General features: G+C 41.9%; 1 protein-coding gene across 1 annotated transcript in view; it reads right to left on the reverse strand.

The window, feature by feature from the left end:
- Positions 1–17,211, reverse strand: part of SPTLC2 (serine palmitoyltransferase long chain base subunit 2) — a 113,839-nt gene that overhangs the window by 66,560 nt on the left and 30,068 nt on the right. The window contains exons 3-6 of the mRNA XM_084630294.1: positions 11,165–11,319; positions 7,397–7,545; positions 6,896–7,020; positions 2,298–2,391 (exon numbers count right to left, since the gene is read on the reverse strand). Coding sequence (XP_084486420.1) covers positions 2,298–2,391; positions 6,896–7,020; positions 7,397–7,545; positions 11,165–11,319 — 523 coding nt within the window. The remainder of the gene's footprint in view (positions 1–2,297; positions 2,392–6,895; positions 7,021–7,396; positions 7,546–11,164; positions 11,320–17,211) is intronic.

Consider the following 17,211-nt stretch of genomic DNA (forward strand, 5'->3'; position numbering starts at 1 on the left):
CTGCCGGTCCACCCCGGTTCCAAGCCCCCACCAGCTAGCTGCAACAGGATGCTCTTCCTGCAAGCAGTGGACAAAGCAGGCGGCTGCCAAACGACGTTATAAAGGGAGCATTGCACAACTTTAAAAGAGCATGTTCCCTAACTGATCAGCGACGTAACAACAAAACAACGTTAACCGGGACGACTTTAAGTGAGGAGTTACTGTACCTGTGGAATCTATACTCTATCATGGTCCAAGTTTAGCCACATTGCATTTGAGGACCTGCATTCTCCTGCAAGCCACATCTCATGTTAAAGGTGACTGTGGCTGTGTGGTATAGCACTGCCCCGTGATTTCCACTATGGGCCAGGATTTGGTCATCCCTGGTTAAGAGTACAACAGTACAGAGATTAAGCCATCAGAAAGAGACAGACATGGAAATAAAAGGGAAGAGAGAAATGGGTTGGTAAATGGCAGGTGGAGATGAGTGAAGGCTTAGTGGCTGGAACAAAGAAGCCAGAGGGGAGAGAATGAGTTCAAGGATTATGGGCCTGAGACAGACTGCTGGGGATTGGGCAAAGGAGGATAGATGAGGAAGCAAGTTCTCCCCAATGTAATTTCTGTCTTTAAATAAACTGAACAAGATGGTGAGTGGAGAAAAGACAAGAGTTAATAAGGAAGAAAATCTGGTGAGACCTGATTGGATTGGAGGTGTGGAAAGAGAAAGTGAATACACAAGGAACAAAACAGAGTAAAATGAGCAAAGGACAGTGAGTGGAGGAAGCTGGGGTAGTTACAGGCCTCTGCCCTCTAGAAACACTGCACTAGAGGAGCAGAGACCAAAGGCAAGGGGAATGCACAGGAGGGGGCGGAATTCATACCACACCATAACAGTAAAGTGGAGGGCTGGGAGTAGCAGCAGACTCTGAGACATCAGTAGCCTGAATTGAATGACAGTGCAGATGAAATGATGCAGGGAGGAGCAAGGGAGTGATTGATGTTGAATGACAAGACCAGAGTGCATCCGAGTGATGAGAAGAGCATACCACTAGCACTTGGAGATCCAGTTGATGGAATGGCTAATGTGAATAAATCATGCAGGAGTCAGTCCAAACTAAGAGCCCAAAGGAAAGAAAGCAAGACATTAGAGATGGAGTGATCAACATGGAAGTTGAAGTGACATAGGATGAAGACAGGGAGGCAGAGGAGAGAGCCAGGCATAGAAAACAAATTATGGGGAGGCTGGTGGGGAACACAGACAATCACAAAAAAGAGGAAAGAGTGTGATTTTGAAAAGTGGAGGTGGGAGGAGCTGAAAGAACCTTTTCTTTTTGGTTTCAGAGTCCAGATACAGGATTCTGTGCCAAAGCATAGTGCCAGGCACGGGTAGGGGTACTCATTTTTAATGTTTTTGTCCATAGGATGGAAATGATTACAGAACCATGTGAGGGAATCTTATTACAGCCTAGATCCTGACCTAGGAAACTAAGCAATGACCTAAGAAACCATATGACAATCATCTATCTAGGTTCTTACACGACATTCACCACTTTAGTATCGGACATGGATTGTAATAAGATTCTGTAAGTGTGCTGACCCATACATGTTACAAACTGAAAGGTGTGAACACCAGCAGTTCCCCTGCATATTCCAGACAGACATACACTGGCTTTACATTAGGGATGTAAATATTGTTTAAAAAGTAAACCGTTTAAACTACTACAATTATATTGTTTAACCGATTAAAGGGAGAGGGCCTGGGGGCTCCACTCCAGCCAGACAAGGGGCCCCAGCTCCAGCCAGGTCCAGGGCTGGGGGTTAATGGTAAGACTAATGCTTACTGGTTAACCATTTACTATTTTATATCCCTACTTTACATATGAACAGCTATAAGGGGACCCAGAAATGCAACATCACAAAGTGCTACTGATTGGGGCAGAGGAGTACTGGTAGATCTGGGAAGGGAGAGAAGAGAAAGCCTACATGACACCTGCCTTTAATGTCCAGATTTAATCAGATACCCACATTTGCATAAGCACTAAATTCACTCACCCAGTTTAAATCTCTTCCATAAGTGTCCTTTCTCAGCAGCCTTAAAAAAGCCTGTATTTAATGGCCAATTTGCAAAGAATAGAGCTTCCAATCCAGGGTTTTCAACACTATTAACTTCAAGGTGCTAGCAGCCCCTAAGAGCCTCCAATTACTGGAAATGGGTTTCCCAGCTGGAAATTCAGATTTACTGCGACAAGAGGCAGGGTTCTCAGAAAAGAGTGACCAGTCTGAGCTACAAAAGGAAGTGCCCCCTAACAGGTACTCACTGTTGTGCTTGAAGATTCGAATAGTTGCTCCTGACAGTCTTGCTCCAAGCACTAGTGATGCATGATTCAGCTCATCGCTCAGTATCAGGCAGCCCTGCACAAGGGGAAAAAATGAGGCAGAAAGGCTGAATAGACTGAGGTTAACAGCAGACCAGTGTGCAAGACCACTCTTATTTGTCTTTAGTCAGAGTACTCTTCAAACTGCTGTGCTTGTATTAGATGAGACAGCTGTGTCTTTAACTATCGCCAGTAATGGACATGTGTGCACATCCCAGTATCCTGCCATGAAGTCAAGATCAGTGATTCACCATATGAATCCTGTGGGGAATACGTGAAAGCCATACCTTACTAGGAAGTGCTGTGTGCAATACAGGGCCGAGTATGTCTGAAAACAATTTAATCCATTCTCAGGGAAAAGATAAGATTTCCTAATATCGTTGAACTAACATCTACTAGTGACTTCGATCAGCCTTATATTAAAAGGCGGCACGGGTACTGCTATTAAGCAATTACAATGAAGTTTGTTAAAATCAGTGCTCACATAAAATGGAGAACAGGAAATGTAGTACAGAACAGGAAGTTTTCAGTGCACCCTGACTCACCCTCAGGAAGTCTGCATATTTCTGACTGCACAACCCTTATGGATTTCACACCATCCCCAGCTTTCCAGCCCCAGCCTATCCTTGGCTCTGTCTACACTAGGAACTTGACTGGCTGCTGCTAACGATCATCAGCAATGCGCCCATCCCCTCCAAAATCTGGTGCTCAAAACTGTAGAAAGGACGCAACTGTTCTCAATCATTTTTGCCAGTGTTGAAAAAATGACTATGTCCTATTTGCATTACAGCTATGCCGTTTTCAGCATCAGTTCAGGGTGTCCTGTTGCTGACAGCCCATGGGGAGTAACAGATCGATTACCTCATGCTTATGGAGCCTATGAGTCCCTCCTGCTGGCTATGCTGACTAGACACTATTGGGGTAGGTTAGGTCCTATTATTGTGCTCTCAATCCCCTCACCGATGACAACAGTAGAATGGAGACTTAAGTAGTAACTGAAGATGTCACTAAAGCTTTTGAAGAACAGGGGAAAAAAATGCTCAAGCAGTTCTTTTGTGACCAGCACAGCTGTGGTGACTTCTATTTTAGGCTTATCAAGTGTGATGTAAATGCCTAATTACAGTGTAAATAATGAAAGACTGCCAGTCTTCCTGATTAGCTAACGGGTTACCTCTGGTCAGCTGGACCCTGGGCTTTGAGACCCTCCCCACTCACAGGATCTCAGAGCCAGAGTCCAGCCCAAGGCCAAACTTCTACACTGCCATTTTTAGCCTTGTGAGCCCGAATCAATTGACCCAGCTCAGATTTCATGCCAGTTTTTTGTTTTGTTTTTTTAATTGCAGTGCAAACCTAGGTCACCCAGCATCCCTCAATGTGCCCTTCCAATTTATATTTACATGGCCTTCATCACCATAATAGCGGAGTATCACCTAATTATGTTTTAAAAAACCCAACCATCTGCAGATTGGGAAAGAAAATAAAAGTCTTGGGCCTTGACATTTTAGCATTTGTGTTCCTTCAGAAGATCCAGAAATGCTGGTTAACCTCACTCACCACCTCTGAGGCTCCTTCTAGAGAGATATTGATGGTATATTAAATAAATTTATATTGGATCTATATTGACGAAATAAATACTCGTCTGTTACACTGTACTCATGGAGGATTTCAGTTACCTACAATAGGTATCTGGAGTAATGGACAACCAGAATCGAGTATACACAAAAGACGAGCCTATGCCACACAGAAGACAACTTTAGGATCCAGGAAGTTTTCAGAGAAACCTGGATCAACATCATTTCACTGAGGGTCAGGAAGAAGTGAAAAATCATGAGGAAAAGTTGTCCCTGGCTATTTAAATCAGCCATAGTAAATACTGTGGGATTCACACAACATGGCATTTCAAAGATATTAGATTTTGAGCACTTAATACTTTTACATAAGATGCAATTGGAAGAAGTATTAATATCTACCAGTGTGGAAAACAGCTGGTCAATTCCAAGAACACACATATTTAAGGCTAAAGAGACCATGCATCTTCCAAAACAAAATGTGAAGAGCATGAAGTAGTTGCTTCACCAGGGACATGCTCCAGAGTCTTAGAAGAGAAGACCGGACGCAACCACACAATAACAGAGGGTCAGGTGAGACTTGTAGAGGAAAGATAAGGACATCCAAAAAAGAAGAGTTATCTAATCTTTGGGGACTTTATAATTGGGGACTTTATAATTATTAGGCAAAATGAAAAAAGAAAGCAGTCTTATTACTAAAAGGAATAAAAATAGGTGAAAATTACTAGTTTCTCTAATACCTACAATTGACAAAAGGAAGACTAACCCTATTAACTTTAATCTTCAAACTATATCAGATGCAATCGATGCAAAGTGTTTAACTTAAATAAGAATGTTTTAAAAAATTCTAAATTTCCATTGCTGCATCAGAAATATGCGTTCTCTGGTCAGCAAGTGAAATTATCCTTGCAGTTGACACTAGTTTTTTGAATTTTCATTCCCTCCCCATAGACCCTACAAGCTCTTGAACTTTTCTCCCAAACCTGATACTGTTTCTAGCAGCTATTCCATTCTTATTGTTATCAATGATATATAACAGGGTTCTAGAATGCCTGGAGAAAACAACATGAACACTTCAATTTTTAATGGACTATCCCAAATCTGGTCATTTTAATTTCTATTACTGCACTGAGTTGAAACTCCTTCTGAAGACCCTTCTTCATCATACACCATAGAAATCACCTTATAACACAGAAGTAAAACAATTAAGATCCTTGGATGAGAATAACTATAAATGGTAAGTAAGTAACTGATTTTTATAAAGTATTTGATAATCTGTCACAAAATCTTACTCATTACTTCAGATAGTTTTAAATACAAAAACAAGGCATCTTGAGAAAATAAACCAGGAAACCTAGGACTTGGAAGACTTTACCATGGTAAATGTTCACACACAGGGATAGAAAGTTATGGCAGCAGCTAAGCCAGCAGTATCTGGAAAATTTAAGCAATCATTTAACATAAGTGCTAGTTTCTATAGTTGTGGAAATCACTTTACAACACAAACACGAAGTGATCCTCTTCTATCTGCAGACAGCTACTGCAACCCTGGATGCTGATCAGAGCTACCCAGGTGTCAACACAGTGAAAGTGAGCAAAGCTTTCATTTTCACTGATGCCCACAAGATTCTGAATAGCTTCAGTGAAACTGCCCAGAATATTGTCAATTTCACTTCTGCTGCTTGGGAAAATTGTAAGCAGTGTCAGAGACAGGCACTGAAGGTATTCAAGAAAAGGACTACACACAGAAAAAGGCAGGAGATGAGATGAAGCAACAGAAATTTGAGAGGTTCAAACACCATAGGAGGAATTCAGAACGGTCCAAGGGGGAATAATAAGGAATAACAGGATGAAATTAAAAATGGGAATATTTAAATTGTACCAAGAAAAAATCCTGATAGACGTGCACGGCTGTAGAATTATCTCCCAAGGGAAGGAGAAGCCCCATTAGATTATATTTAAACCTGAACAGGAGACCGCAATAGACATACTTTGTACTATACCAACAGAGGGAGATGGATTAAATGGAGTTTAACAGGTCTTCTCCATCTCTCAGGGCATGTCTACACTTACCTTCAGAGCGATTGATCCAGCCAGGGTCGATTTATCGCATCTATTGAAGACGCAATAAATCGACTGCCGAGCGCTCTCCCATCAACTCCGGTACCCCACTGGAGTGAGAAGCGTAGGCGGAGTCGACGGGGGAGCTTCAGCAGTCAACCTACCACAGTGAAGACACCGCGGTAAGTAGCTCTATGTATGTCGACTTCAGCTACTCTATTTTCATAGCTGAAGTTGCGTAATTTAAACCGATCTAGCTCGCCCCCCAGCGTAGACCAGGCCTTAATCTCCTGTGATTAGAGAACACCATTTAGAGATGCAAGAGATTCAGGCTGAGTTCTGTGCTATCAGGCAGCCGACTTATTATTTTGCAAACCTGGATGATCATTGTATTCATTAATGCAGAACTATTTAGTGAACAAAATGTTTGTTCTTTTATGCGTTTATTACATCAAAGGAAATTTTTCTTCCCTAGTTACTACTGTCTGTATGAGAGATTACAGGTTTCCAAGTTTATGACTGGGATGCCCAACTTGGCTCAATTTTATGCCAGTTAGAAGTGGCATTCAGATGATTCAGTCTCCCAGCAAGCTGTCAGAACAGTCTGTAACTGGGCAGTTTACGGAAGTAATCACCATCTTTAATATTAAGGTGTGGCCTGCAGAAACTAGAAGTCCCACAGGGTTGTGCTCTCTCCCAACACGAGCCATTCTAGAGCATTATAGGTCCGAGCACACACTGTCCCCAAAAGACCCTTGGGTTGAGATACAGTATTGATGACATATCAGGACCTGTTTCTGCAAAGAACATTTGCAGTGACTTCTTTGAAAAAAGAGTGAACAACCCCTAAAGAGTCCATAAGCAGAAACTTCATGCCTCACACCCTGTTACCCATTCTCTCTGAAGCCATACCTTGCCAACTAAAGCAGGAATGTTCATTGAGTTGGTTGAAAACCCCATCCCATAAGTCATTGCAGCCTCCACACCCAGGAACCTGGCCACTAGTTTTTCCAGTTCCTCATGCTTGTCCAGATTTCCTGCACATAAAATAGCAAAAGATAAGTCAAAAATAAACCAAATGAACCTGGGGCCAAATCTGTACCACAAAAGGTTTTTCAACAGCTAGAATTTTTTTTTTTGGTATGATCCAGAAAAGGGGGGGGGAGGGGGAGATGAGGGGAAGGGTCGGTGGAAAATCTGAGAACATGTCAATGAAGACTGTTGTGGCTGTGTAAACTAAGCATGACAGAACAGAAAAGAACACAGAATTTATCTTCACTCTATAGTTGTGATTTCTTCACTGCTTCATCTGAGGTTCAAAAGCTGGAACCATACAATGTTTTGCAGAGACTAATGAACAGATGATGATTTACGTATATACTTTGAAAACACCTGCCCCCCACCCAAACTTACCCATTTCCTGCCTAGTGCTGCATACCCCAGCTCCATACTGTGTCAGTACTTTAGCTGCTGCTTCTTTGCAAATTCCAGTGTTCTGAGCAAATCCAAGATAGTTGTAGGAACCCATGTTAATAACGTCTTTTATCACTCTCCCTGTGTACCTGTATTTCAATAACATCACATGTTAAGACACTGACAATCAAACCCAAGATCCAGCTACACAAGAATACACTAGCTACCATTAGCTTGCTAGGAAATGCATGGAACTAGGAGAGACCAACAGCCAGTGGCCAGAAAGTTTACATGGATATGGCCCTCATTTTCAAAACTAAAATTAGCTGAACAAGGATGCTCTTTCATTGCTGGGGTTTCTAATTCAAGTTAGATGTGTTAAAGGTATATAAACCATTTTTTACAAATATCTGATTTCTCATCTTTTTTATGCTTGTATATTTTAAAAAATTAAATGAAGGCTAGAAGCCAGTAGATCTTCTTTGGAATACTATCTTAAATTTTTAAAAGAATGCTGAAGGTTTTTCGAACCATTTGTTAGCTATGTCCTTTCTTCAGCCTCCCACTCCCAACTTTCGAGCCTTTTCTTCCCATTTTAAAAATTAATTTTTTAGACCAATTGGGTTGGCACTATCCCCCACAGGATATCCCCCCAGCACACAAAGGAAATGCATCTGGAAGTCAGCACTGGTGTGTTGCAATATGGGGCAAGAACAAACTGTAGTGGAAAAGAGTTGTATTAAATACAATACTCTTGAAAGCCAAGGACAGGAATCAAGTTACACTGTGTGTTGGGCTGTACAGGTTTCTTACATACAACCTCTGTCAGGGTACCTCAGACTTGATCTGTAGAAACCCTTGCTATTCCACTTCTGGTCTCCACCCCACAGCTCTGCCAGTTTATTTCAGTCTTGACCCAGAGCACTCCTGCTAAACTCAGCATTAGACAATCATGTGATGTTTGTGGGAGATGTACTGTTGTGATAATCGAGCCCACAAATTTACCCTAATTGCGTGCTCAGCTGTGAGAAATGAGTGAAAGTTAATGGAATGTCACAATATCCTGTAACAAATGTTGATGGGAAAAGATACAAAAGCTAGACAAGGACTGAATTAGTATAAAGAGGCCAACTAATATAATTCAAGGAATGTGTTAAGTTCATGCCTGGTTAAACAAAAACAGCATGGGATCAGAAATCAGTGAACCAAAATTGGCATGTAGGAAGTTTTGTCTAATTGATGGATAAAATAATGAAATCACCACTCATCACTCCTTTTTGGGGTTCTTAAGAGACTTTGGGGAAGAAGAAAAACCTTTTATCATCACTGAAGGAGTAGTGGAAGGATTGTTGCTGTGACACTAGACTTTGATACTCCAGTGGAAGCACAGGACCATTATCGCTAAACCAGCAAGGACCATAACTTGATAAATGTGAGATTCTGCTGTATTCCCCTCCCTCATGTGCTTCTTTCTGTCCCTTATATCTTCCTCCTGCTCTTTCCCTCCTAGCTTTTCATGTGATCCTGAAGCCAACCATATTGCACGGCACCAGCACAATGGAACAAGACAGTCCATCCAACTCTGTTCGGCCTGAGAAGGACCAGTGAAGGAGAGGGACCTGCCCAGACCAACCAGATGATATCCATGGTGAGCTGGAGTCCAGAACAGCTGTCGTGGCCCACCTGTCAGCCCAAAGCATCCATCCACAACTGACCAGCCACCCTGTATCCTGAGATCATCAACAAAAGCTGCGTTTCCCCCCTATCTTTTCTATATCGGTCTTGTCTAAAGCAGGAAAGCGACTCATTCCCAACTCAGAACTGAACAACAGAACTCACCCTTTACTTCACCACCAAAAATGGTTTGGCTAAATAAAAGATTAACAAATATTCAGTGTTTCCAAAAAAGGACTTTGATTATCCAAAACAAAGTTAACCTATCCATTTCAGTTTCAATGCTCTCTACCTCATTTTGAGTCTTTGTCAAACTACTAACCTTTTGCATGAATTTTATAGTATACTACTTGCCATGGTTCTAGGCAGGCGGAGGTCTCTGAATACCAAACCCCAAACCTTGGTTAAAACTATTTAATGTTGGGCAGTGACTGGGTTAACACCTTTGGCTTACATATTCAATCTCAATTAACACCACGGTACACTCCAGGAGCCAGAATACCAAACTCTCACTTGAATTCTAATCCATGTCAGAATAAAGTCACCAGAAGTGAGACAGGCTAAGCAGCATACACAGTAAATGCCCTCACAAAGGTACTGGCCTGATTTTACCACTGGCTTCCCACTACTATGTGAACCCTTCCATACAATGATATAAAAACACTTCTAATCACTGTGTTTACAGATGTGTAATCGTTTATACTTGGTGTAAATCATAATCCCAGTGAAGAGGAATTAGCATCTCAAACTCTGAAGTTCCTTGGTTCAAATTTGTGACACTTCTAAGAACAATCAGAATGGCCATACTGGGTCAGACCAATGATTCATCTAGCCCAGTATCTTGTCTTCGACAGTGGCCAGTGCCAGGTGTTTCAGAGGAAATGAACAGAACAGGGCAATTAGGGAGTGATCCATCACCTGTCCTCCAGTCCCAGCATCTAGTAATCACAGGTTTAAAAAGTCTCAGAGCCCATTATAGGATTGCATCCCTGACCATCTTGGCTAATGGCCATTGATGGATCTATCCTTCAGGAACTTATCGGATACTTTTTTGAACTCAGTTATAGTTTTGGCCTTCCCCTAGCAACAAGTTTCACTGGTTGATTGTGAGTGGTGGGAAGAAGTACTTACTTATGTTTGTTTTAAATCTGCTGCCTATTAATTTCATTAGGTGACCCCCTGATTCTTGTGTTATGTGAATGGGTAACTGGCACTTTCTTATTCACTTTCTCCACAACATTCATGATCTTTTAGACAGCTACCATATTTCTCTTCCCCCATCCCCACACCTCTTTTCCAGGCTGAACAGTCCCGGTCTTAATCTCCCCTCATATGGAAGCTATTCTATACCTTAATAATTTTTGCTGCTCTTCTCTCTACTTGTTCCAATTTAAATATTATTTTTTTAAATGGGGAGACCAGAACTGCATGCAGTATTCATGGTATGGGCGTATTATGGGTTTATCTAGGGGCATTATGATATTTTCTGTCATAGTATCTATCCATTTCCTAATAGTTCCTAACATTCTGGTAGCTTTTTTAGACTGCTACTGCACATCGAGTAGATGTTTTCGGTGCACTATTCAAAATGACTCCACAATCTTTTTCTTGCATAACAGCTAATTTAGACCCCCATCATTTTTGTGTATAGTTGGGATTTGTTTTCCATTGTGCTTTACTCTGCATTTATCAACATTGAGTTTCATCTGCCATTTTGTTGTCCAGTCACCCTGTTTTGAGAGACAGGCTCTTCAGTTTCCTTTGGACTTTACTATCTTGAGTAATTTTGTATTGTCTGCCACCTGACTGTTTACCCATTTTCCAGATCATTTACGACTATGTTGAACAGCGCTGGTCTGAGTACAGACCCCTTGGGGAACCTGCTAATTTACCTTTCTCCACTGTGAAAACTGACAGTTGATTCCTACCCTTTGTTTCCTATGTTTTAACCAATAACTGATCCAGGAGAAGACCTTCCCTCTTATCCACTAGTCTGTGCAGGGCCCGCTGCTCCTTCAAAGACAGTTTCATAGTCCTCAGGCATTCTCCACTTCAGACTAATTGTTGGGAATCTTTCCCCAAGCTTTAACTCACACAAATGTCCAATTGTAGTCCTGGGAAAGTCTCTCCATCATGTCCACTTTGGCCCCAGGTACACTGCAGATTGGTCTGTTCCAGCTGTCTCGAATGCGCATGTAAAGGTTCCTTGTGTAGAAGTTTTCAAAGTCCTGATACAATGGGACAAAGTCCTGCAAAAGATACATTAAGGGCATTCAAACAAGAGAAAAGATCATATGCCTCGTCTGTTGTGATACAAGGAGAGCCAGTTTTCTGCATCAGTTTGGGATGCACTTTTAAGTGCACTCAAGAAAAATGCAATATATGATCACACTGAACACTTTTCAGCCACTGATTTTAAAGAACTTCACTGAGGTGTCATTCCCTACATAAAGCTCTGCTGGGAAGCTGAGGCACAGGGAAAGCCGCTTGCCCAACTCCACATAGCAGCAGAACCAGGAACAGAACCTAAACTTCCCAATTCCTAGGGCATGCCCTTATCCACATTATCCATATTTCAATCCCAGGAGATGAGTAAAATTTCCTCAGTTGTTTACATCCCATTGTAGAGAAGAGATGGAGAAGGGGTGGCCCCCGCTGGGGCCTACTTTCCCAACTCCTCCTCTCCCAGTGCAGCAGTTCCTGTTCACTGTGTGTTCAGCTGCAACGGAGAGCAAGGAAATCTTCTGTATGAAGGTACCCTTTTTACAGTTCATTTTCAGAAAAACAACATACTTTAATGCAATTAATACAGCAGCATTAGCATTACTGTGGAAATTAACTTCCAAATTTCCCAAACTAGTGTTCAGAATCCCAATTGTAAAGCTGAATTCTAACAAACTCTTCTCTATAGTTTGCATTATCACTTATATCCCACAAAGTTTGTTTGCAAAAATGTTTCCTGAACTCCAGCTTCCTTTCCAACATATCTCTCAAGAAAACCAAATGTATGTCTTGAATGGATAACAAGGAAGAACTTCAAGCTTACTGACAACAACTGACTCATCTGAGCACAGGGTAACGTACTCCCTTGGCCCACTTTGAAAGCTTGAAAGGATAACAAAATTTCTTTATTTACTGTTCAATTAAAAGGAAGTTTGACATCAGAAGAGCAGTGAGACTATGTAGAATACACTATTCACCTGATCTACTGGTGCAAGAAAAGCATCTTTCATTAAAAGTGACCTACACAGGAGGAAAAGCTGGAGTTTATGATAGAGGAAGACAGACAGGAAGAAAATCCATGCAAGCTGTTTTTCATATTAGAAATTCAGAACTTGTCTGGCCTGTTTTATTGAGGAGCTCATATGAAAGAGTGAAGAATTAATGTTTTGACATTATGTATAAGTAGAACCTCAGAGTTACGAATACCAGAGTTACAAACGGACCACTCAACCACACACCTCATTTGGAACTGGAAGTATGCAATCAGGCAGCAGCAGAGACCAAAAAGAGCAAATACAGTGTAGTACTGTGTTAAATGTAAACTACTAAAAATATAGGAAAAGTTTAAAAAAAAGATTTCACAAGGTAAGGAAACTGTTTCTGTGCTTGTTTCATTTAAATTAATATGGTTAAAAGCAGCATTTTTCTTCTGCATAGTAAAGTTTGAAAGATGTATTAAGTCAATGTTTAGTTGTAAACTTTTGAAAGAACCACCATAATGTTTAGTTCAGAGTTCTGAACATTTCAGAATTGCAAACAACCTCCATTTCCGAGGTGTTCATAACTCTGAGGTTCCACTGTACCATGGAAGTAAATCTTGATTGAGAGGAAAGTAATATTTATTCATACTTCTTTCAAAGCTTTTAATTAGGTCCCGACAGACCAAATAACTCCAACTCATGTTACATATCTGGAAGAAAAACGTTTTTGTTAAAGATTTAACCCCCTTTCTCCTTCAGTTAGCATGGTACCTCATCCACTGCTCTGGATCCTCCAAGGAAAACCACAAACAAAAAGAGTAAAGACTAGCATTGTACAGCTGTGGCTTAGAGCCCTAACATGAGCAGCATGCTCACAACACAACAGCACTCAGGGCTACAGAGCAGGCAGGCAGTGACTGAATGCCCTGCAGATCTGGGGGAAACCCAAAGCGTCACAACGAGATGCAACAGTCCTGATATTTCTAAAAAAGAGCATGTAGAATTGTTTTTTTAAAAGCCCTTAGCCACCTTCACACAGCAGAGCAGCAAAAAAAAACAAACAAACCAACCTATTTATTCCTCCACAGGTAATTTAAATTACAGAAGGGCAAACCAAATCCAGTCACAGAATGGACCTCCCAGGTAGACCGTGGATCTCAGATGTGTCCTTTCCTACCTAAGGAGAATTAAAGTTTTTAGAACCTCAAGGGGAAGTGAGTTTTACAGATAACAATATCCTGGACAAACCTTATGGAATTAAACTTAATTCAGGAAGGTTTAACTTAAGTATTTTGGAAGTAGTTCATGTACTATCTATAGAGGTTCTTTAGGAGGAAGACATGATTAATACAATCTCATCACATTTAGGACAGGGATGGGCAAACTGCGGCCCACCAGCTGATTTAATCCGGCCCTCGAGCTCCCGCTGGGGAGCGGGGTCTGGGGCTTGCCCCGCTCCCACTCTCCAGCCAGGGAGTGGGGTCAGGGGCCGCTCTGCACGGCTCCTGGGAGCAGCGGCATGTCCCCCTCACCAGCTTCTGAGCATAGGGGAAGCCAGGAAGCTCCACACGCTCTCGCGCTCCAAGCGCCACCCCTGCAGCTCCCATTGGCCAGGAACTACACGGAGCAACCTGGCTGTGCCTCCACATAGGAGCCAGAGAGGGGACATGCCGCTACTTCTGGGAGCTGCTGGATATAAGCACCACCTGGAGCCTGCACCCCTGAGCCCCTCCCGCACCCCAACACCCTGCTCCAGCCCTGATCCCACTCTCGCCCTCCAAAGCCCTCGATCCCAGCCCAGAACACCCTCCTGCACCCCAAACCCCTCATCCCCAGCCCCATCCCAAAGCCTGCACCCCAGCCAGAGCCCTCACCCCCTCCCACAGTGCCCCAATCCCCTGCCCCAGCCGGAGCCCCCTCCCACACTCCAATTCCCTCAGTTCCAGCCTAGAGCACCCACCCCTACACTCCAACCCTCTCATCCCCAGCCCCACCCCAGAGCCCACACCTCGAGCTGGAGCCCTCACCCCCCCTCCCGCACCCCAACCCCCTGCCTGGAGACCCCTCCCACAGCCTCACTGCCTCATTTCTGGCCCCACCCCAGAGCCTGCACCCCCACCCAGAGCCCGCACCCCCTCCTGCACCCCAACTTTGTGAGCATTCATGGCCCACCATACAATTCCATACCCAGATGTGGCCCTTGAGACAAAAAGTATGCCCACTGCTGGTTTAGGAACTTCAAAGGACTTTTTGGGACAATACGTGTGGAGTGGATTTCCTAGCAAATACTTGGGGGTGTAAGGAATGCAAATGACCTACTTCAAATTAGGGCTGTCAATGAATCACAGTTAACTCATGTGATTAACTCAAAAAAATTTAATCACAAATAATCACAGTTTTAATCGCACTGTAACAATAGAAAACCAACTGAAATTTATTATATATTTTGAATGTAGAAAAACATTTTCATATATATTGTATTGTGTTTAACTGAAATCAAAGTGTATAGATTACAAATATTTGTACTGTAAAAATGATAAAGAAATAGTATTTTTCCATTCACCTCATACGAGTACTGTAGTGCAATCTGTTTATCATGAAAGTTGAACTTACAAAAGTAGAATTATGTAAAAAACGCACCTGCATTCAAAAATAATACAATGTAAAACTTTAGAGCCTGCAAACCCCTCAGTCCTACTTCTTGTTCAGCCAATTGCTCAGACAAACAAGTTTGTTTACATTTGCAGAAGATAATGCTGCCCACTTCTTGCTCACAGCACCACCAGAAAGTGAGAACAGGCATTCTCATGGCACTATTGTAGCTGGCATCGCAAGATATGTACATGCCAGATGCACTAAAGATTCCTATGTCCCTTCATGCTTCAACCACCATTCCAGGGCACATGCATCCATGCTGATGATGGGTTCTGCTCAACAACAATCCAAAGCAGAGTGGACCAATGCATGTTCATTTTCATTATCTGAGACAGATGCTGTCATAAATATAAAGGGAAGGGTAAACCCCTTTGAAATCCTTCCTGGCCAGGAGAAAGCTCCTCTCACCTGTAAAGGGTTAAGAAGCTAAAGGTAACCTCGCTGGCACCTGACCAAAATGACCAATGAGGAGACAAGATACTTTCAAAAGCTGGGAGGAGGGAGAGAAACAAAGGGTCTGTGTGTCTGTCTTTGTCGGGGATAGACCAGGAATGGAGTCTTAGAACTTTTAGTAAGTAATCTAGCTAGGTATGTGTTAGATTATGATTTCTTTAAATGGCTGAGAAAAGAATTGTGCTGAATAGAATAACTATTTCTGTCTGTGTATCTTTTTTGTAACTTAAGGTTTTGCCTAGAGGGGTTCTCTATGTTTTTGAATCTAAATTACCCTGCAAGATATCTACCATCCTGATTTTACAGGGGGGATTTCTTTATTTCTATTTACTTCTATTTTTATTAAAAGTCTTCTTGTAAGAAAACTGAATGCTTTTTCATTGTTCTCAGATCCAAGGATTTGGGTCTGTGGTCACCTATGCAAATTGGTGAGGCTTTTTATCCAACATTTCCCAGGAAAGGGGGGGGTGCAAGTGTTGGGAGGATTGTTCACTGTTCTTAAGATCCAAGGGTCTGGGTCTGTAGTCACCTAGGCAAATTGGTGAGGCTTTTTACCAAACCTTGTCCAGGAAGTGGGGTGCAAGGTTTTGGGAAGTATTTTGGGGGGAAGGACGCGTCCAAACAGCTCTTCCCCAGTAACCAGTATTAGTTTGGTGGTGGTAGCGGCCAGTCCAAGGACAACGGGTGGAATATTTTGTACCTTGGGGAAGTTTTGACCTAAGCTGGTAGAGATAAGCTTAGGAGGTTTTTCATGCAGGTCCCCACATCTGTACCCTAGAGTTCAGAGTGGGGGAGGAACCTTGACAGATGCCACCAGCAGAAGGTTGATTTTCTCTTTTGGTGGTTTGGGTTCTGTAGTTTCCGCATCAGTGTTTTGCTCTTTTAAGACTTCTGAAAGCATGCGCCACACCTCGTCCCTCTTAGATTTTGGACGGTACTTCAGATTCTTAAACCTTGGATTGAGTGCTGTAGCTATCTTTAGAAATCTCAGATTGGTACCTTCTTTGTGCTTTGTGAAATCTGCAGTGAAAATGTTCTTAAAATGAACATGTGCTGGGTCATCATCTGAGATTGCTATAACATGAAATATGTGGCAGAATGCGGGTTAAACAGAGATGGGGACATACAATTCTCCCCCAAGGAGTTCAGTCACAAATTTAATGCATTATTTTTTAAACAAGTGCTATCAGCATGCCCTCTGGAATGGTGGCCAAAGCATGAAGGGGCATACAAATGTTTAGCATATCTGGACGTAAATACCTTGCAGTGCTGACTACAACAGTGCCATACCAATGCTTGTTCTCACTTTCCGGTGACATTGTAAATAAGAGGAGAACAGCATTATCTCCTGAAAATGTAAATAAACTTGTTTGTCTGAGCCATTGGCTCTAAAATTTTACATTGTTTTATTTTTGAATGCAGGTTTCTGGGTTGTTTTGTTTTTTTTTACATAATTCTACTTTTGTAAATATAACTTTCATGATAAACAGACTGCACTACAGTACTTGTATGAGGTGAATTGAAAAGTACTATGTTTTGTTTTTTACAGTGCAAATATTTGTAATGAAAAATAAATATAAAGTGAGCAATGTACACTTTGTATTCTGCATTGTAATTTAAGTCAATATATTTGAAAACTTAGAAAACATACCATTTTTTAAAATATTTGTGTATTTTATTATTGTTGTTAATCGCATGATTCATTTTTTTAATTGCTTGACAGCCCTCCTTCAAATCCATCCTTTCGAAGCTGCACTTCGAGAAGAGATCCATTGTCCAGTGGATAACCTATACAAGGTCTCTTCAAAAAGGCAGACTGGATAAATGAGT

The sequence above is a fragment of the Lepidochelys olivacea genome, assembly GCF_965140295.1.
Source record: "Lepidochelys olivacea isolate rLepOli2 genome assembly, chromosome: 6".
NCBI lineage: Eukaryota > Metazoa > Chordata > Testudines > Cheloniidae > Lepidochelys > Lepidochelys olivacea.